At 44.3% G+C, this 23,000-nt stretch overlaps 1 protein-coding gene across 1 annotated transcript in view; it reads left to right on the forward strand.

Moving 5' to 3' along the window:
• The window catches only part of RASGRF2 (Ras protein specific guanine nucleotide releasing factor 2), a 1,901,930-nt gene that overhangs the window by 451,619 nt on the left and 1,427,311 nt on the right, over positions 1-23,000 (forward strand). The window contains exon 3 of the mRNA XM_069224559.1: positions 8,670-8,817. Within this exon, the coding sequence (XP_069080660.1) occupies positions 8,670-8,817 (148 nt within the window). The remainder of the gene's footprint in view (positions 1-8,669; positions 8,818-23,000) is intronic.

Below are 23,000 nucleotides of genomic sequence, written 5' to 3' on the forward strand. Positions count from 1 at the left end.
CTCTACTAAGAGCAGGGCACAGATTTGCTTTCAGAAAGCTCAGCTATCAAATTGTGACAACAAAGACCTCTGTACATATGGATCCCTGTAGAATTAATAACCACCTGTAAAGCGCTGTACCTAACACTCATGTTCTTGGATTTACATTAGTTGGTTTGAGAAGCATACCTATGGAAGCTGTATCCCTTAATGCAGAAGGACAGGGGTGATATCATGAACATATTCAGCACCCAAGAACAGACCCATAAGAGGTCCTTGTGTCAGTTTTGCTGAAATTGAATGGCCTACAATGCATACATTTACTCATAAAGTCTATAAGTTAATATATAGGATGCTGATAGTGCAGTCAGTTTAGAAACATGAAGTGACAGCTACTGCTCCGTGTTTCCAAGTATATGCTGCAGACAACACAAAAATAAGTGCATGGACCTGTTCTGAGCCAGCACACCAAAGAAGAACATGTTAACGATACAGCCCCAGGATCACTAAGTTCAATTTTCACTCCTATTACCACCATGCCAAAATGAAGCTTTGAACCTATAATGCCTAACGAAGACCTAATGCTTGACTATATAACCTGTACCAACTATGGTGATGTATGTAATAGCATCGTGTTGAGCAGTGCTTGTTCTTTTTTTATGATGAAAAATGATCTAGAACAGTGAATCCTGCATAAAACACAAAGGGAAAGTTCCTTAAGCAACACACATACCTGGAAGAGGCACAGTTCCCACAATGTTCTTAAATAAACAAATAAAACACGTTTGGTAAAAATCAATTATTAGTGGTTCTTTTGCTGGCTTTCAGATAATCACAAAATCCCATAGACATGTCCAACAATGTAAAATAAACGTAATTCATTTTGTGAACTGCACAGGTAAACAGCCAACATCATCCTGCAGGTCATGAAGTTTCTTTACTACTTCTGTTGCTCAGTAGGAGAGTTTACTGTCACCCAAGACCATATAGCGCTGCATATTCATTCTTTAGCAGACATCTCCCATATGAATATACCAGGAGCAGACACTTCTACCATATTTATATATCCCAGTCTTTTCTTAGTATTGTGAGACAGAAAACAGGGCAGCATGACACTGGCTAGCAATAAAAGAGCATCATCCCCCTACAATACAAATCTCATGTCCCAATTAGAAAATCTTTATTCAATCTTTGTCATTTGCCCAAAGAATAGACCAGCAGGATGGTGTGCTAAGTGTTCACTTCACAATAAACGTTTCATCTTGTGCAAGCAATCAAATCCTAATGTGGAGCAAACATATCCCTATCCATGTACATCTTAGGCAAAGGGTGGCACTGGGCTGGTGGATTAAGAAGTCTGAGTGCTGGGAAATGAGACAGGCAGGGAGGTGAGGAAACCAATGAATTGGAATGAATAAAGAAAGGGAATTAAAGTCAAATTCTTTATAAGCACCAGGAAAACACCACTCCTATGATTTTTTCTGGCCTATAAAAGTAAATTCCGGTAATCAATGATTTCTACGATTGTTTTTAAGATTGGAAAACACTGAAAAAATCCCACTAGAATTCTTAACAAATATAAACTGAGAACAGGGAACCCTAGCTGTAATATAAATGTTATGTATGTTCTCATTATGCTAATGAGGCTAATGGATTCGGGAGACAGGATCACATGGATTGTGGCTACTAAGTATGATTCCGCACCACATGACGCCTGTCGGGCTAATTTGGGTTCTCCAGCTAACTAGCAGCACCTCATCTCTGGCCGAGATGATTGTGGCAACCGGGGGCATGACAAGAAAGACTCCTCATGGAATCGTGGTCAATCAGATCCCATCCCTTTCTTTCAGTTAGCAAAATTCTGATATAGGCACAGACAACAGAGGCAGTATATAGTTTGTAGGAGGCTGGCCTGGTTTGTAGTGGGTACCTAATGTACTTACACCTTATACCAAGCCCAGTTATCCCTTATTAGTGTACTGTAGGCAGTGTGTAGCAGCTTAGGCTGTCTAGGGGTAGCTGTAGCAAGGCAGCCAAGGCTGAACTAGGAGACATGCAAAGCTCTTGCAATACCACTATAGTCAAACAATACTTATACACAATAAATGACAATACTCAGTGTTGCACCTTGCCCTTTTTGCAGGGCCATCCCCAATCTTTTTGCCTCCTTCCTCCTAATTTTTCTGACCAGTTTTTGTTGGCCTTAGGACTCTGGGCACTTTACCACTGCTAAAACAGTGCTAACGTGCATATACTTTCTGTGTAAATTGTACCATTGATTGGTTTGTTCATGATTGGCATATTTGATTTACTGGTAAGTCCCTAGTAAAGTGCACTACAGGTGCCCAAGGCCTGTACATCAAATGCCACTAGAGGGCCTGCAGCACTGGTTGTGCCACCCACATTAGTAGCCCTGTAACATGGCTCAGACCTGCCACTGCAGTGTCTGTGTGTGCAATTTTAAACTGCCAATTCGATTTGGCAAGTGTACCCACTTGTCAAGCCTAAATGTTCCCTTTTACTACATGTCAGGCACCCCTAAAGTAGGCCCTACGTAGCCCCAGGGACAGGGTGCAATGTATGTTTAAGGTAGGACATATACTAGTGTGTTTTATATGTCCTAACAGTGAAATACTGCTAAATTCGGGTTTCACTGTGCAAGGCCTATCACTCTCATAGGTTAACATGGGGTCTACCTTTAAATATCGTTAAAGCCCATTCTGTGACTCTGCCTGTTTGTGGATTGTCTGTCTGGGTCAGTTTGACGGTTGGGCTGTTTTGCACCTCTCTAGACAGTGACACAAAGGGGGCAGGGTGTCGCCTGCATATCCTAATGAGCCATCTGAGCTACAGGGGAGGGAGGAGTTGTCATTCACACCTGAAAGGACTGTGCCTGCCCTCACACAATGCAGTCTCCGACCCCCTGGTGAGTGTCTGGGGCCTGGCCTGGACAAGACAGGATCTTGCAAACACTTGAGACTTTGCTTTGAAGTTTGCCAACTTCAAAGGCAGAACAGGGTAAAAGAAGAAGACCCAAACCCCCAGACTTTTGGAATCTTTCTGGAATCAAGAGGAACCTCTGCCAAGGAGAAGAACTGGAGGAGGAGTACTGTCCCTTTGCTGTGTTGCTTTGCTGGACTGGCCTGCAGTTGCTGCTTCTGCCTTAAAAGAGTGCAAAGGGTGAACTTTGCTGTGTGTTCTGTTTGAGAAAGTTCTCAAGCTTGGAGTGGAGCTTGCCTCCTGCTGGAAGGCTCAGGGACACCAAAGACTTCAGTTTCCTCGACCTGCAGCACTGGGAACTGTGTGTTTTGTGCTGCTCATAAGGAGAAACCACTGCAACGCCGCTGGCCCGCACCGTGACCTGCCGACACCGCATGGAGTCGCATTGCCCCACTTCGCACCGCCACCCTAGTCTCACTGATGCTGTCATCAGATGACTTCACCGAACCGCTGCTTGCACCGTGACCTGTGGGCCCTGCACTCCGGCATCGCCTGCTCACACCACAGCCTGGGCCTACCCTACGACGCCGGTGCTGCTGCCTGCACCGTGGCCTGTGGATTCCGCTCGTGAGGAGAACAAAGCACCATCCCATCCCGCACCGCAGCCCCAGTCCACCGATGCCAGTACCATCGACTCCGTTGTCGTCACCATGCATCCCAGCCTGCACCATGGCCTGTGGACACCGCTCATGAGGGTCACGTAGCACCTTCCCATCCTGCACCGCTGGCTTGGGCCTAAGGACAACAGCGCTTCCGCAACGCCACCGCCACTGCCTGCACCATGACCTGTGGGCACCGCACGTCGAATCGTCCGGCTTCGCACCGCAGCCCCGACGCCATCCACACCAGCACTCCTGACTTCATCAGCCCAGAGTTCGATCTGCAACGCGTGTGACTTCAAGGGCCCGAAGACTCCTGCACCGACTCTGGAACCACCACCACAACTTCAGCGACGCCGCTCTCCGGAGCTCACTGCGAGGATCACATCGCCATACAAATCCAAGGTACTGTTTGTGGGTCTTCCCGACACTGTAGCTGGCCCGCGACGCCGCAGCTAACCTGAACTGTTGGTTTTGTTGATCACGACGTAGTGATAGCACCAGGTGGAGCTATTGACTTCAAGAAACTGTATTTTTGAGTAAATCTTGAAGAATTCATATTTTTATTACTGTATGTTGGATTTTTATCATATTTGGTCTTGTTTTAAATAGATAAATATTGGCTATTTGTCTAAGACTGGTGTGGTGTCCTCTTGTAGTGTTTTCACTGTATTACTGTGTTTTATTTGCAAATGCTTTACACATTGCTTCTGAGATAAGCATCACTGCTCGTGCCAAGCTGCCAAGGGGTTATCTGAGCGGGTATCTCCCTTATCCTGACTAGAGTGAGGGTCCCTACATGGACAGGGTTCAAACCGACTGACAACTAGAGACCCCATTTCTAACACTCAGTGTTACCAAAAATAAAGGTACTTTATTTTAGTGATACAAGGCCAAAAATATCTTAGAGGCAATACTCCTTCTGGAGGTAAGTATTATACACAATATATACACTTTAACCAAAATCAGGTAAGTAAACAGTCATAGAATAGTGCAAACAGTGAAAAACACAATGAATTGTAATGGGCATAGGGGCAACACAAACCATATACTAAAACAGTGGAATGCGAAAGTCGGATTCCCCACTAGGGAAGTGTAGTGAGTAGAGGGGCGCTGGGAGTGTAAGAAAACACCAAAGGTAAGTAAAGTACCCCCCCCCCCAGAGCCCAGGAAAACGGGGAATTACAGTTAGTTTCCTCAGAACACACTACAAGTTGTGGTGGAGGATTATGCAAGAACCAAGCAAGACTGCAAGCAACCAAGGATGGATTCCTGGACCTGAAGACCCGTGGAGAGAGGAGACCAAGTCCAGAAGTCGATGAAGAGTCCAGGAAGAACAGGACCCCCTGCCACCTGGAAGAAGGTGCAAAAGTGGATTCTCTGGTTGGAAGAAAAGTATAGAAATCCATCAAAGAAGATAGCTGTAGGTTCCTGCTTTGTGCACGAGATGTCCCACGTCGAGTCGTTGGAGGCAAGCTGTTTGCGTCGCTGGATTCCACCAACAAGCCTTGGTTCACGCAAGAACACGTTTTGTGTCAAAGAGGAGCTGCCCAACCCAGAAAGGACCTGGGGGTCTCAACTCAGACTGAGGAGACAGAGGTGGCTCTCAGTACCTCAGAGAGCCCTCAGAAGACCAGGCAGCACCCACGCGAATTCCCATTACATGGGGACAAAGGAGTTGCAAAGTGCGGTTGTTGCAACACTACACAGAAGGATCCCATGCTGCCGCAGAACAACTCAGGGAGCTGAGCATCGCAAGATAGAGTGCTGGAGACCTGGGCTATGGTGTGTATGAAGAACGTTCGGAAGAAGTGCACAGAAGCCCAAGGAGCTGCATAGGACGCGATGCACAGGGGTACTGCCTGGCACAGGGAGGCAAGCTTTTACCTCCACCAAATTTTGACAGCTGGACCTTTGGACAGTCTGGATCACTTTGATCCACCACCTGTGTTCCAGGGATCACTCTAGTCGACAGAAGAGGAGTCCCAGAGTACCGGTCGTCATTGCAGAGAGGTGCCTGCTGAAGCAGGGAAGTGAATCTGTCACTCCACGGAAGATTCCTTCAGTTCTTCTGGTGCAGGGTGAAGACAGGCAGTCCCCAGAGCATGCACAACCTGGAAACTGTTGCAGTTGCTGGCTGGAGCTGAAGTTGCAGGTCACAGTAGCCTTCCTGGATACTTTGTTGCAGTTACAGTGGTTCCTGGAGCAGTCTGCGGTTTACCCGATGGTCAGAAGCTGAAGCAGAGGATGCACAGGAGTCTTGGTGGAGTCTTGCAAATTGAATCTGAGGAAACACCCACAGGAGAGACCCTAAATAGCCCTGATAGGGGGATTGGCTATCTACCCAGGTATGCACCTATCAGGACGTCACCTGCTGACACTGGCCACCCAGATGCTCCCAGATGGTCCCCACACCTTGGAATCCAAGATGGCTAACTCCAGGGACACTCTGGAAGAGCTCTGGGCACCACCCCTGGGGTGGTACAGGACAGGGGAGTGGTCACTCTCCTTTCCTTTGTCCATTTTTGTGCCAGAGCAGGGACTGGGGGTCCCTAAAGCGGTGTAGACTGATTATGCAAGGAGGGCATTGTTTGTGCCCTTCAAAGCATTTCCAGAGGTTCTGGGAGGATACCCCTCCCATGCCTGTAGCACCTATTTCCAATGGGAGAGGGTGTAACACCCCTCTCCTAAAGGAAATGCATTGTTTTGCCTTCCTGGGATTGAGCTGCTCAATTGTCAGGAGAGCAGAAACCTGTCTGTGAGGAGACAGCAGCTGGGACTGCAGTGGAAACCTCAGAGAGCTGGTTTGACAGTACTGGTGGTGCATGGTGGAGCCCCCAAGGTGAATGGAATTGTCCCCCAATACCAGATTTGGATTGGGGTGCAATTTCACAATCTTAGGCACCTCACATGGCCATATTCGGAGTTACCATTGTGAAGCTACATATATGTATTTACATATATGTAGTGCATGGTTATAATGGTGTTCCCGCACTCACTGGGGAATTGGCCCTGGACAACCTGGGGGCACCTTTGCTAGTGCAAGGGTGCCCTCACACACAGTAACTTTGCACCTAGCCTTCAGTAACTGAAGGTTAGACATAAAGGTGACGTATAAGTTACCTGGTGCAGTGAAAATAGCTGTGAAATAGTGTGTGCACTATTTCACTCAGGCTGCAATAGCAGTCCTGAAGGAGTGTTTGTATGAGCTCCTTATGGGTGGGAAAAGAAATGGTGCAGTCCATAAGGATGTCCTGGAACCCCAATGCCCTGGGTTCCTAGGTACCATATACTAGGGACTTATAAGGGTGGACCAGTGTGCCAATTAAAATTGGTAAATGGAATCACTAAACTATAGTGACAAATTTGGTACACACAGAGAGCATAAGCACTGGAGTTCTGGTTAGAAGAACTCCAGTGACGCAGTCAAGTATACTGACAACACATATATGCCACAAACTATGAGCACTGGGGTCCTGACTAGCAGGATCCCAGTGTGACAGTAAAAACACACTGACAAACAGGCAGAAATTGGGGGTAACATGCCAAGAAGATGGTACTTTCCTACACAGTTCATTAAGGATTTATTGAAGTAACTGCAACTTAGATTTAACAAAAAGCATGTATGACAATACCTAGGATGATAAAACACAATAAAAGCAAGCAGGTGACTAACAGAGTAAAACACAAGAACTGTCCTACCATACTGTCACTAGGAATTATATATGTTTCTTCTACCTAGACTATGTTTGAGCACAGGGTAATAAACCTAATCTGCCCTTCAAGTTTCCCCTCTGGGGGTACATCATCCCTCATACCTGGAGGGAGAAGCCTGTAGTCTAGAGAGACACCATCCCCGTGTGGGTCAGGGGTCTGGCCATCTAAGCAAGTAGCTGCAGCGAAGCAGTAAGCGATCAGCATACAGTCGTGGTCATCTGGCTGGAATCTCCCTCTAATATGTCTGGGACAAAGGGGTGTTTTTATAATAAAACAGCTGACATTCTAAGAAATGGTCCCCACATATGAATGCATGTGTTTCTGTGAATGTTGGAGACACAGCATACCACGTTTGTTGGCAACCCTATCTGACTGTAGCCTTTGAGAAGCACAAAGTGAAATAAATGTCCTACTAAGAATGTGATGCTTTCCTCTGCGAAAGTACAGTGAGACAAAGACAATTGAACAGCACTGCAAATCTGACTATTACTAGAAAAATAAAGCAATGCTGAATAACATGTAACTGGATTAAAGTGCACAGGCACAGGAGGCTAAAACAGCATGTCTATAACATGGCTAAAATAGGTACACAACAAATCTATAGTGCTCAAAGAATAATTTCATCATTTATAGCTGTTTAACATGGACAATTCAAACCAGAGAGTCCATGACAGTCTAAAAAAAGTGTTTAAAGACTGCTTTAGACACAGAGTGTAGCCTACCACATCCTTTTGTTTGGCGGAATCTCTGGCGACTCTGTGAACCCCTGGGAGCAATACACAGGGGGGACTGCCAGTTCAGATCTGGTGGCACTCACTGCAGTCTTTCTTCCCACCAGAAAAATACAAAATTGAAAGTTGAGTACCACTACACAATTCTAACATGGGAGCTGGTCAGGAGACCGTGGGGTAAATGGAGAGGCTGATTTGGAGGAGGCACCTGAGAAAGAGATATTGCCATCTGATTAGTATTATCCCCTCCTTCACCCCTCTGTGTACTTCATGGCTGGGATGCAGGACCTTAGATACTCTCTCTATATGTCAAGTTTACAACATAGGTTTTTTCCCCCAAAGGGCTTAGGTAATTTTGTGTGAGTGGTAAGACTGGTGTATACATCTACAGAAACATAAAATGATGGTGAAAATGTGTTTTTGTGTGTAAGCCATCCATATTTACTATATCTTTCAGCAGTAAAGCACTGAAAATATGCATGTTTTCTGATGGAAAACAAATAATTCCATGTTTTAGCTTTTATTGTACACAGTCATCATTTTGCTCTTTATCCATGTATTAAAAGTTACAATATAGCTATACGTTTATTCGTTTCCTAATGCACCAGTTAGAGAATGACTGATTTACCTCTTTCTTCCTCAGCTATTCTGACATCCTCATCGAGAGAGAGGTGCTAATGCAAAAGTACATTCACTTGGTTCAGATAGTAGAAACGGAAAAAGTCGCAGCCAATCAACTGAGACAACAGCTCGAGGACCAAGACACAGAAATCGAAAGGCTCAAATCAGAGGTACCGAAGTGATTGACTGCTAGGGTTCAATTTAATTATGATGTTTACTGCACATGAAGCCGTCTTGCAAGTGAAACAGTCCCTACCCTTTAGTGTTTCGGGGAACTCAGATAAACATTTCTCTCTGGTTGTGATTGAAAATAGCAGTGGCTTATTGCTGTTAATTTGTCTTTCGACGCCAGAAAGGAAGAGGTGGATTAAAATGAAGGGGAAAAGGACTACCAGAACGTTAGGAAAGGCTATTGAACAGTGCGTAGTTTGTGAAATAATAACTAAACAAATGAAGAAGTGTTGATGCACAAAATCTTCGGGAGCCACCAGCCGTCTACTCTACTGGCACAGTCTACTTATATGCTGCTTCTTCCCGGGGACACTGATAAGCTGTCACATCCTCCCCAGCCCAGCAGCATTCACAAGAACACACCACACATGGAGCTCATGGTTGACACCTTTACTCATAAGCATAAAACATTCAACTGAACTCTCAATATCCCAATAACCGTTAAAGACCACACCCTAACACCTCCCAGATCGATTACGTAATGTCCTTCATAAGTCCGCACCTAGTCATGTGGCCCTAATGCTTACAGTTCTAGGACACTACATCTCCCCCCCCTTTTTTAAATAAAAAGACTAAAACAAAAGTCGCTGTGCAACAGGCCTGATGTCTTCATTAAAGTGAAGTTGCACCTTCATTGTTTTGAGCCTTCCTAGACCATGAAACAGTGACAGGAACTGACTTACAATTTCAATTTGTGAATTTTAGTTGTGATTGTGGGATATCAGCCCTATGTCAACAGCAGTTGCAAAGCTAAGTAGACATACACTAGATGGTGTACCATGAGGAAAGTGAATTGGGGCCTGCATAGATGCCATTTTATGCTGCATGGTTGCTGTGAATGATCCTTGACTTCGCAACAGTTCGGAAGCAGCCCACGTGTACACCTTCATACTTGATTCTTTGAGTAGTCATGGTACAGCAAATAAACTGTGAAATTGTTTAACTGGCATGATGTTGATTGATACACGCTATTGATTTCAAAAGTTACAGGGTAACCGCTGACTTTCAGTTTGATTTTAGGGCAATTTCGATATGAGTTCTTTTGCTTTCTCAGCTCACTGGTTTCTGCCAATCTTGCATCTTCTGTGCAAGCGGCAAAGCCCACTTGTGCATGTTGTTCCCTTTTATCTATGATCATTGCACATTCTTCCGCTTCACTGTCGCTCAATGGTGACTTTAAGGAACTCTTGCAGGATGAACTTGATGACAATCAACTTCTTTTAGTTTCGAACTGTCACAGTTGAGATCATTTTGTTTCATTGTGGGTGCGGCAAGACAGCTTCTGGAACCTTCTGGTGTCCATCTTCTCATCCAGCTGTTATGCACTTTGTTTATCCTTCGTTTTACAAGTGGTTATGAAATGGTTCTCCTTTCTGCACCCTTAACATGTTTGTCCAGTGGCTGGACAGTTATTCTCATGTGAAAAGAAATTCCACATCAGAAACACAATTTTCTTTTTTCAAGGATGTTGACTTACAGGCATCTGGTTGGCACTGGTGTCTACTCCTTATGACTAATGCCGATTCACCTTTTGCTGTTCCCGATTCCATGTCGGTGGCTTCCCGATTGGCTTGTTCCTCAGCTCTAGCAGCCATTAGTCCTTTTTCCTAGACTGAGTGTCTCTCGCACCATGCATCTCCTGAACGGGTCTGACAAACAATCATCAATGACTCTGAAGTCCATGGCCTCTTCATCATTAAATTCACTAAATTTGCAATGTTTGATGAGCACATCAAGACTTTTAACAAAGTCATCCATCGTTTCACCAACTTCTTGTCTCGCTTGATTGAAAATGTACCTTTCATAGTTAACGTTTGGCATCAGATTGAACTTGGCTCCTAATGGTTCCTTGATTTGATGTTATGACATTGTTTCAGTCTGTGAGAGTTTTTTATCACTTCTTTCATTCAATCGCCAGCGAAATTACTTTAACTATTTAATGACTTTCTCATTACTTACTACTTCCAGAGCATCTATAAAATCATCGAAAGTCTTGATCCACGTGGTCCATCTAGCACCAAAATTAAGTTTTTGGGCGATATCGAATGGTGGCGGGGGTTTCAAGAAAGCAGCTGCCATGTACTTCACCTTTCTTTCTTCTGACATTGAGAGTATGTGCAAATCCGCGCCTTTTGTAATTGAAAGTACTGGCTCCATGCCTTAGCTTGGGTCGCCGGACCAGCTCAGTGGCTATGTGGCACCTTCTTCACTTTTGACTGTGGGTAAATTTTCTGTTTCTTGCATGCTATGGTTTTGCTTTCGTCTTTTTGTTTCATTCAAGTTATTTCTTTATCCTGTTGCAGCAGCTTTCTCTTTTGGGTCCAAATCATGACTTTGATAACGGTGGACCATGCATTCGAGCCGCCTCACTCGAGGTGAGATTCAGAATGTAGTGGTTCTACTTGCTACTTTGTACAAATCGGACTCTCCAGCAGGTCTCAACTGGGGTGTCTGATGCTTCATTTGTGACAGTTGGCCTTACTGGTGAGCATATGTTAATTTCTCATACCTGGTTATCACTGCCTTCTAGCCTTTTCTTTGCATGACTGATAGCTCAGTATTGTGGTACAACACCTTCTCTTTTTTTCTTACCCTGGCTGGCAAGTCTTCACGGGCTTTTCCAAAAGTTTCCAACTTGTTGGGCCTTCAACTTCTTCACGAGGCTTCGTACGGACTGGAGTGGCGCTTGCACTCCACTATGCCAACTGCAGGCTTCTTCGTTTTGGCTTGGGTGCACGTGGAATGCATATACAGTTTATTTCTTGAAAACTCTCAAGAAGAACACTTCTGTTTCTTCAGGGCACGTAACCCCTTACATGTCACCAGTTGTTGCGTCCTCCCCAGCCTACTAGCATGCACAAGAACACACCACACACAGAGCTCGTAGTTAACATATTTACTCATCAGCGAATAACTTTCAACTGAACTTTCAATATCCCAATAACTGTTAAACACCACACCCTAACACCTCCCAGACTGATTACATAATGTCCTTCATAAGTCCGCCCCTAGCCACGGGGTCCTAACACTTACAGTTCTAAGACACTACGGTAAAACATTTTGTGAGAGACACAAACTCTTGCTTGTCCAGTTATGATGTAAGAATCAAGATTCAATCCTCACATTGGCAACATGGTATATGGGGGGTAACAGTGGAGAGAGGAGATGGTGGAACATCTTATGTTACTGTTCTACCACCCATATCAATGCCACAATGTTATGCCTCCATAACACCTAATACCACACAAATAGTGGCTGTGAATACACGGAAGATTCAAACATCAAAATATGTAATGATTTAAAAGAAGAGCCATAGACAGAAAACGTTAACTACGTCCCAGGAGTGCTCAACAAAGAAGGGATGAAAACAGTGCTTAATTTGTGTGCCGGTGCCGGAAGCTCTGCTCAGAAGCTGATGGTCAGTGCAATTAAACATCAGAAAACTAAGAGCAGGTCCCCAAAATTAAGTGCTGGTGACCCACACCAGCAAACACTGTTGGGCTATTGCTCCAGAAAAAGTGTGAGAGATCATTGCACAGGTCTTGTGATAGGCTTATGTTGATGGCTGCGTTTGTGGGTGTGGTGAAATATTTTATTATAGCAAAGATTTCTTTGCTTCTGTTGGAGCTGGTATTTATTCGTTTGGCTATGGCCTTCCTCTTGGTCTCTCAGATTATCTGGAAGTACCAACTCTGGGTTGTTTTGAAGGCATCGTTTCCATCTTCCTCTTGGCTGGTTCTCCATTTCAGTTCCAATCATTTGCAGTGTTGCTTGGTCATTCTAAGGTCAACAGTGTACCGGCGAGCTTGTGATCTTGATGTGGCTATGTGGCTTCTTTTGTGGGTGCCCAGGGTGTCGGCACAGTTGGTGATCCACTTGTTAAAGGTTTCAGTGTCCCATGCTAGGTGGCCCAAGGGTTCCAGTTTGTTTGCTTGGAGGGCCTCAGCTAGGTTGTTTAAGTGTTGGAATGCTGGGCCCACTGTGGGGGTTATTTTGGTTTGGTAGATGTAGATTGTGAAGCTGACTATGGTATGATTGGTCCAGGTGATGGGCCTATGTGTGTTGACGGTGATGTTGTTGAAGGATGCGAAGACAGGGTCTAGGATCTGCCAAGTGGCGTGGATAGGATCAGTGCCACATTGTGTGAGTCCCAGGTTTCTGAGGCTGTTTAGTATTGTGGCTGAGTTGGGTTCAGTCAGGTCTTCTAGATGGAAATGGACATCTCCCAGGAGGAGAAAGATCACCACAAAAGAGAGAAATAGGGCACAAATTTCACAACAAGATGGAGAAAATGGCACAAGGGTCATAAAGAGAGAGAGAGAGAGACAAGTGGCACAAAAGGTTACACAAAAAGAGAGAGAGAAGCAAATGAGAGAGAGAGAGAGAGGTGGTGGGGGGGGGGGGGATTGGGTGCCTTGTGGCACTGGAGCCGGGTCCACAAGTGCCTTGACTGGTTGGAGGACTGCTCGCTGGTAAGTCCAAGGTGGCTTGGCATATACAACTGATTAATGGGTTTGTTGTCTGTCTCAGTTGTCTTCTCTTAATTAAGTGGCTCTCCTCACTATTCTTGTGTTGTTTCACCCAGGAGCATTCGGGTCTCTACATCCTTCCACTTCCAATGCTGTTTTCATGTAGGGGACTACTTTTTAGCATTTTCTCTATGCACCCCATGGAAGTGCATGTGTTTTCTTCCTCTCTTGTCCGTATGCTGCTTTCCCCTTCGCTTTACCCCACCCTTCGCTCTACATGTTGCACTCATCCACTGAGGCCATGGTTTAATTGGTTTGTGGAAATAATACAAATGCATTCAAAGATTGCCACCGTGGATGTGCCCTCATCCATCGCACCCATCTTTGAAAAGCTTTGTTCAAGTGTTACGAATGCATTCAAATGCTTTTATAAACCCGTTCAAAGATAGCCAGGATGGACGCATTCCTCATCTATGGTGGCTGTGTTACACAAAAAAGGTATTGGCAAAGCTAATAATTTCACTGTTGAACCCTATTGGCTATGTCAAAGCTTCTTCATCCAGCGCAGGACCTATTCGCCCCTTCATATGGCAGCTTTTGCCAAATTAATAGTACATAATGTGTTATAGAAAGAAATAAAATGGCTCAGAAAAAAGCACATGAGGCACAGAAATATCTTAATGGCATATTCCGAAGTCAATCATTAGGAGCTTATTTAACCATTTGCATTCCTGTCTTACACAAACTATCCTCCCAGCACAGTGGTGAGTGCGACAGTGGCATATCTGACAGTGAGGCTATGGTGGGAAGCCTGGCCGGCTTTAGGGCAGTGCCACTAGTGTGGCTGCACTGGGCGCTGAACTGGGGAGGAAAGTGCTGACCTCGGGGGATCACTCAGTTTAGCAATAACTTACGGTTTAAAAACACATGCTTTAAAGTTCCTTGTACATCCAGCTTTCAGGTAGCAATTAAAATGTTAAGATAACGCTTGCGATTAATGATTCTGCTAGAGAGAGATTAACTTTTATCTAGCGCCAGAAAGTAGCGCAGAGGGTTAATATGCCTGCTGCAAAGAACGTCTACTGTTCAGATCACATAGATCTGAATTTTATGTGGATAGCTGAGTGGATTACTGCTTTTGTCACAGAAGATTTTTTGTTGCCACAGTCCATAAAATACAACTATACTATATAACTGTTGAATGTTACAAACTGTCATCAGAGAGCTGCATGCCAACTGTATAAAATGGGTTAGGGCGTTATTCCCCCCCCCCCCCACAGTCTTTGATTCTCTATTCCTAATGTTGCTAAAAAGAGTTTATTTGGGTAGATTTACATTCTTGTTGGTAGAGCCAGTCTTTACCAGTGCTTTAAAACAAACAAAATGTATGTGAAAGAGAGGCTATGGAGAGATGAGTGGCACTTTTGGCCGGTGGTAGTGAGGTAAACCTACGAGGAGGTCATGGGAGGGGCCGGCGCCAAAAATGGGTCACTGGGCACCACCAGCGCTAAAGCCAGCCCTGGTGGGGAGACTTCCACAATATGTGTGGTAGGTTTACACATCTAGTAGCTGGTCGGCTTCCTGTAGTCAGTGCACATTGTTAGGAGAAGGCTTCTTGGGACTCTGTGGCCCAAGGTCCTGCATACCGTGAATTCTGATATGGCAAGTAGATCCAGGAGGTGTCAGCTGCCTCCTGGATCTGGAGGAGGCAGGGTCGGTGCGAGAGGGAGAGGATTACTCCAGGGGAGTGAGGTCTGCAAGGTCTCCGAGGAAGCGGATGACGCCAGCTGTGTCAAGACAGTTTGGCCCTGAAAGTGAGTAAAGGAGGTACAGTAGAGGAGGGCTGTTTGCCATCCCTGAAAATGGCCATGCTTATTGATGTTTTTATTGTTGTCGGGACGAAGAGGGTGAGTACTGATAACGCATCCAGCCCTTATAAATTACCTGTACCTGGGCACGTTGGAGGTCGGTGAACCTTTTAGCCGAGTCGGGCTCTCCTCATCCTAGAATAGTCGGGTCACTCAGATCAATAACCAATAACTGTTGTAATCGGTACTCAATACTCAATTAACAGATCAAAACAACATATCGGAAATCAATAACAGTTGATATTTCAGCGCACCATGACCTTTCAGTCATGAATAATCACACCAGTTTATTAAAAGGTTAGTGAATTTATTTCCCTATATTAACAAAGCTAGCACGATGTATATAAGTCTCAAAACCAAATGATATATGTATACGAACATTACTAGCTGTCCATAACGGCGGAAGAAACGCAATCTACTCAAAATCTGAATTATGATACATTCAGTTTTGGCAATGCAAATCACTAATATGAGTAACTGTATTTGGCTAATTTCATACATTGATCAGCATAACAAGATTTCAATTTAGCATGGTGCATCGAATGAATACCTCGACTAACCTCTAATTAGCATTGGCATGTGGGGCTTCATGCAAAACGAATTTAATCAACACAAATTTGGAAAACTTCTAGCTTGGGCCCTATCAAAATAGCAGTTGGCACCTAAAGGGAAAACACAATGCATAATACAATCATTCTTTCATATTTACCAAATACAATCAGCATTCAAGAAAAGTCTTCGTCCCTCAGGTACTGGTTCGATCAGCATGGGGCAGGTTTCAAAGGGGCAAAGTTAAGGGCAAGCTTCCTTGCGGCGGCAAGGAGAATGGGGCAAAGTTATTTCATGGGCAAGATGGGGCAAATCAAAGTTAAAGTCTCTAGGGTGAAAATTCTTAAAGTCTATTTCTCTGGAATAGAGAAAAGGGCATCAGAGTGTCGTCCAAAATGGAGTCTGGCATGTGGCTTCAAATTGGCATCAAGAAAAATGGCTGACTTCTCTTTGTCCAGTGGGTTTAAGTAAGAAACATTCCAAATTCTGCAGGGTCTTCCATTGGAGGGTTCATAGGTTGGCTTCAAATTGTCCAATGAAAATTGTCTTTCTACTAGCACTCATTTATGCATACATTGTCCTTGGAGCCTTGGAACACAAGTTGCAATATGGTTTGCCAATTATTTTGATATCTGTACCTTCATTGTCCGCACCTGCAGAGACTGACCTTGTATCAAAGGGGATGAAACTGGCCTAGTACGAAACCTTGGAGATAAGTGTATTAGTCATCTCTACTGGAAAAATACAACTTCAAGCAAGAATATATGTTTCATTAGTTCAAGGAAAAGCCACGCAGTTAGAATTTGAGACCAGGCAACTAGGCCAAAGCCTCTACTAAATTTAAGCTAAGCAAAACAGTTTCAAATAAGAAATCATGGCATACATTTGCAATTATGACGGATTACTACAATTTTCAATTCTTCATAATTAATAAAGCTCGTTTATAATGATGGCGAACTACCCCGAGGGCACAATTTCCCTCGTTCATTATTTTCTTTACTAAAATCACACTACATTATACGATTTTGGTTACAAGATATATGAGTATATGTTGGACCCTCTTTTTCTGCTTCATCAATCCCTCCTCTGATGACTAATTATGTCATCACATCAAATCTACCCACAAATTTTATTCCATTAAAATTCTGTTTAGTAATTTGGCACTTCAGTCAATTCCCTTTTTCTTTTAATCCCTTTAGATTTTTCTCTATATATTTCTACCATTTTGGTTTGTTCTTTCTCTTCTCTTCTCCTTTCGCGTCTTGTTTTCAATATTTTGATAGCTTTCCATATTCCCCAAAAGCCTAATAAACAAATTAATATTATCAATATTCCCTTCACTATTTTTAGTAACAATCCGTTCCAAACGTTGCTGAGCCAATTTCCTACCGAAGCAAATCCCTTTCCAACTTTCTCCCAGACTCCTGGTTCTTTCAATTCCTTCAAATCTGTACTTTCGTTAGTTAAATTTGTAAGCATCTTTCTAATTTTTCCACTGCTGTCTGGTATATATGTACAACAGTGACGTGTACCAAGCATTTTGCAAACGCCGCCATCCTTTGCTAAAAGAATGTCTAAGGCAAGCCGATTTTGAAGAGTCATAGCTCTTTCTACTGCGAGTTCAGCATCCATCAGGATTATAGCTCCTGAGAATTTTGTCACAATAGTAGACAACTTTCGTATTTCGATTGAATTCAACATGACTCCCACTGAAGGAATCAAAGCTCCAAATATATCTCCTACCACACCAGAAGCTGTCTCCCTTTTCTGAACATGATGTGATTCAGACAGCTTTGGAAATTTCTTTAAGTCGTCCAATTGATAAATCTTTGGGAACACTATTCCCAAATAACATCTCCCATACCATCCTTTAGGAAGACGATAATAGGCGTTAAGTCCACAAATATAATATATCCCAGGAATAACCGGGTCTTGTCCATTCAGCATGAACTCCACTTAGGTTGAAACAAAAACGTGTGTTTACATTCACTCGTTCCCACAAAAACTGTCATAATATGATTTATGTCTATGTATACAGAATCTCCCTACGTGCAATGTATCTAAAGCTATTTTCCCTTGTGTCTTTATTGCGGCAAAAGCATAGTTATCAACAGATGTCCTTTTGTGTAATTCCCTTTCTAATTCCTCCTTCATTTCTTTCCTCCTATCGTCAGTGCGGTCTAAGAAATTTATCTCTACCGGTGAAAGCAAGCATGTAAGGTTCTCTCTATGTGCGTGTGCTGTGTGAAAAGGTGACAACGGCTCAAAGAAGCCTCATCAGTTTTATATCATAATCTCTGGCCACTTTACTCAGGTACTCGATTATGGGAACATATGCAAAGGTAACATTGTAATTAGAATAAAAATAATGAATGTACTGCTGACCATCAAATCTGGACATTATTATACTTCCTGTAATTCCGTACGTAAGAGGCATGCTATGATACGTCACCCCTTCCACCACTGAGGTAGGTATTTGTGTGCACACATAACAATCTTTCTCATCCATTGTCTCAACATACTCACTCAACAAGCAATAGAAAACGTTAGACGAAAGTTCCTTTTTATCATGCAAATGTCTTTCGTCTTGTTCGAGTCTCTTCAGAGCTGTTAGTTCAGTAATAATAGTAGGTTTAGAAGTAGAAGCATCATTCGTCTCACTCTCGTTCTTCCCATGCATTGCAAGAACTATAGCTACAATGATTAGTATGCATGCGGTTATTAGACCTATACACATGTATTTACAACACTTCATTTTATGCCCCTGTGTAGTGTAGCCTGTCATGATCTGTATAGAACCAGAAAGTTAAAGACACTTTATCAAATCGGATTTGCAGATATATACAAAGCTGAACGAGTTCAATGTTCACACAGTCTTCTTTTAGCAGCTTAGTCTCTTATCGGTTTAGCAGCGTTGTCTCAAAATCAGTTTCAAAGTCAATCAAGTTAGCGATGTCTTAGCCGGTTGAAAAGTCAATCAGGTTATCAATGTCTTTATTCAGTAAAGTTCATGGAGTTTTTACTCCTCAAGTACCAAAGTACCTCTTTGTTCTCGAGACTGAGGGATACGAATTCGTCTGACCAATCGTTAGTGGCTATGTATGCCCACTCCGGACCAGAATATCTTTTGCTCGGTATTCTTTTTCTTTTCAACTTCGCATCTCTCTTTGACTCTCGCTGGTACTTTCTTCCTTGGCCAAGCCTTTCTCTTCACTTGGTGCTGCTGTTGCGACAGACACTTCTTTTCTTTTCTCTTTCACCTTTGGCCCTTCACCTTCATTGAATGTTTCTCTGATCCTTAATTTTACTGGTCGATATGCTTTGTCTTCGTTTTGCACTCTTTACACTTGATGGACCTGCAACCGCTTCCGGAGGAGTTTGAACCGTTTCCCTTTGTCCTGCCTTGTCTTCTCCTTCTGGGAAGTCAATCAGGTTTTCCTTCTCCTTTCCTGTATCGACTGCTTCTGGGAAAGCCCACCTCTGATCAGGCTCTCCTGCTTCTTCACCTGTCTCGAGCTCTTTTTCACTGTCACCTGTTTCAGGCTCTTTGTTACCTTCAGGACCTTCGTCACTTTCTGAGGCTCCTCCTTGGTCCTCCCCAAATGAATCAGTTGCTTCGTCCTCAGAAAATATTTCTCCTTCTTCTATTTACACCTGTTCGTTTCTAGGTCCTCTTCGCTCTGTCTCGGCGCTTGGCACTCTGCTGTCAGACACTGGTGATTTCAGTGCTTCAACTTCCTCATCCGTGGGGCACATCACCCTCTTCGTGTGACTGGCGTCAATCCAGTTGGGAACTCCCGCACACTTCACAGCGGTGGTAGTTGTCAGAATCACTTGAAAAGGTCCTTTCCAACGGGGTTCCAAACACAACTTCCTCACGTGCTTCTTTATCACGACCCAGTCACCTGCTTTCAGGGCGTGTCCTGGACCTTGGATCGGTGGCAAGGTGGTTGCCTCCACCTGGTGAGAGAAAGAGCGGACCACATCAGCTAGACTTTTGCCGTAGTCTAACACCATATCATCTGTAATATTCAAAAGAGCATTTGCAGGAACTGCTGGAAGTCTCATGGCTCTGCCCATGAGGATCTCGTGCGGGGACAGTCCAGTCTTTCTGTCAGGGGTGTTTCTCATTGACATTAACACCAAGGGCAATGCGTCAGGCCACTTTAAGTTTGTTGATGCACCTATTTTCGCCATCCTTGATTTCAATGTGCCATTCATTTGCTCCACTAGTCCTGATGCTTCAGGGCGGTAGCTATAATGCAACTTTTGCTCAATGTTCAGCGCTGCACAAAGTAGTTTTATTACTTCGTTATTGAAGTGACTTCCCCTATCTGATTCTAAGGAGATCGGGAATCCGAAACGTGGTATTAGTTCTCTCAAGAGCAGTTTTGCAACTGTGCGACTGTCATTTCTGCGTGTAGGGTATGCTTCAATCCAGTGACTAAAATTGCACACAACCACCAACACATACTTCAAGCCTCCATGCCAAGCATCTCAATAAAGTCCATTTGCATCCTGCTGAAGGGACCCCCTGCTCTTCCACTGGGACTCAAATTTACTACTGTTCCCTTCCCTGCGTTCATTTGTTGGCAAATGACGCAACGATGGCAAACTGCTTCAGCAACTTGACGGAATTTGGGGTTGAACCAATCAGTTTTAAATAGTCTAATCATGGCATCCCTCCCAAGACGGGCTTGTCCATGGTAGAATCTGGCTAACTGTGTCAAAAGACTGTTTGGCAGAACAAATTTCCCTTCACTTGAAACCCATAATTCGTCTAGTCTCTTTACACACTGCGATTTGGTCCATGAGAGTGTCTCATCCTCACTGACATCATTCTGTAAGGACTTCAATTCATCCATTGTATCTACAACCTTTAGAGCAAAGATTTCGCTTGGTTCAAGTTCTGGCTCATTTATCAAGTTCCACTCATCCCTGAGCAATATACAGTTCAATGCGCAGAACCTTGCGACTTGATCCGCATATCCATTTCCCAGAGAAACATAGGTGGTCATTAAGACCCTGGCGGTCAGAGACCGCCAGGGGTAATGTGGCGTCCGTACCGCCAACAGGCTGGCGGTACGGAGGCCCTTATTACGACTGCGGCGGTAGAGCTGCGGTCGCACCGCCGGGGCCGGCGGTTTCCCGCCATTTTAGCCCCGGCGGTGATAATCCGCAAGCAGCGCTGCCCTGGGGATTATGACCCCCCTACCGCCAGCCTGCATAGCAGACAGTGAAAAGCGCGACAGGTGCAACTGCACCCGTCGCACGCCTGCAACACCGCCGGCTCCATTAGGAGCCGGCTCCTATGTTGCGGCCTCATTCCCGCCGGCCCAGCGGGAATGTCATAATGGGAGCCGCGTGAGTGACGCCGCATTGGCGGCCGCATGGCGGGCCCGCCAAGGTCATAATGACCCCCATAGTCTTGTGCCTTCGAGTGTGCACTGCATTTTACTACTGCTACTTCTCCCGGCAACTGGATGGCATGTAACAATTCCCTTATTCTTTCGCCATTTTTCACTGGTGATCCTGAAGAGGTCATGAAGCCTCTCTGTGACCACAATTGTCCAAAGTCATGCACTATTCCAAATCCGTACTGGCTATCCGTGTAAATGGTGACTTTCATTAATGCGGAAAGTTGGCAAGCTCTAGTAAGGGCTACCAATTCTGCCACTTGTGCAGAGTAAACTCCTTGAAGCCAAGATGCTTCTAGAACACCTGTTACCGTACATACAGCATATCCTGCTTTCAATATTCCCAGTGCATCTCTTAAACATGAACCATCAACAAAAATAACTTGATCGTTTTCTTCCAATCGGGTATCTTTGATATCAGGTCTTGGTTTGGTGCAAAATTCAGTCACCTGAAGACAGTCGTGCTCGATGCCTTCAGCGTTCTCAATTTCGGCATTTTCACTGGGACACAAGGTTGCTGGATTCAACGTAGTGCACCGTTTCAGCTGCACATTAGGTGATCCCAGGATTATTGTTTCATACCTGGTGAGCCTAGCACCAGTCATGTGCTGTGTTCGGTAACGTGTCAAAAGTATCTCGCCTGAGTGAGGGACCATGACTGTTAAAGGGTGTCCCATCACTATTCCTTCACTTTGAGTTAGGCTGATACCAACTGCAGCTACGGCACGCAAGCACCCTGGCAGTGCTGCTGCGACCGGATCCAAAGTAGCTGAAAAATATGCTACTGGTCTGTTTACGCCACCATAGGCTTGGGTCAAGACAGACAAGGAACATGCATCACATTCATGACAAAATAATGTGAAAGGCTTTGTGTAATCAGGCATACCTAAAGCTGGAGCCCTGCACATGCATTCTTTCAATTCAATAAAAGCATCCATCTCATCTCCTTTCAGCTCTATTTCATCCAGCGCATCCTTCTGGGTCAGTTTCAGTAAAGGTTTTGCTAGAGTTGAGAAATTGGGAATCCATTGGCGACAGTAGCTCACCATTCCCCAAAAATTTCTCACCTCCCTCCTCGTCTTTGGGGGACTCATTTGAAGTACACTTGTTATTCTTTCTTTCATAATTCTTCCTGACCCCTTCTCTATTTGGTGACCCAAATATTTCACTTTCTTCTGGCAGAACTGTAATTTTGAAGGGGACACCTTGTGTCCGTTCCTTCCCAAATGGTTCAATAGGGCAATGGTGTCGGCTGTACAGTCACTTTCTGTTTTGGATGCGATCAGCAAATCGTCAATAGCGTCAATAGCATTGACTCGAATGGTAACTCCAACGATTCCAAATCTTTCTTTAGAATCTGATTGAAAATTGATGGTGACTCCGAAAACCCTTGAGGAATTCAACACCAACTGTAGACTCTGTCTAGGAATTTGAAACAAAAGAGAAATTGGCTGTCCTCATGAAGAGCCACAGAAAAGAATGCTTGTGACAAGTCGATGACTGAGAACCATTCAGCGTCACAGGGAACTTGAAACATTATCACAGCTGGATTTGGTACTACGGGACAACATTTGATTATTATGTCATTTATTTTCCTCAAATCCTGAACAATTCGGACCTTTCCACTTGGTTTTATTAGTCCCATGATTGGTGAATTACATGGGCTGCTTAACACTTCTTTCAATACTCCTTGTTTTACAAACTCATCAATGAGTTGGGCGACTTTCATGAGGGTGTCTTGTGCCATATGGTACTGTGGGGTCTGGGGAAAAGTTACATTGGGTTTTACAGTCACTTTCACTGGTTCTACTCCTTTGAC

This window comes from Pleurodeles waltl, chromosome 1_1, assembly GCF_031143425.1.
Source record: "Pleurodeles waltl isolate 20211129_DDA chromosome 1_1, aPleWal1.hap1.20221129, whole genome shotgun sequence".
In the NCBI taxonomy this organism is placed as follows: domain Eukaryota; kingdom Metazoa; phylum Chordata; class Amphibia; order Caudata; family Salamandridae; genus Pleurodeles; species Pleurodeles waltl.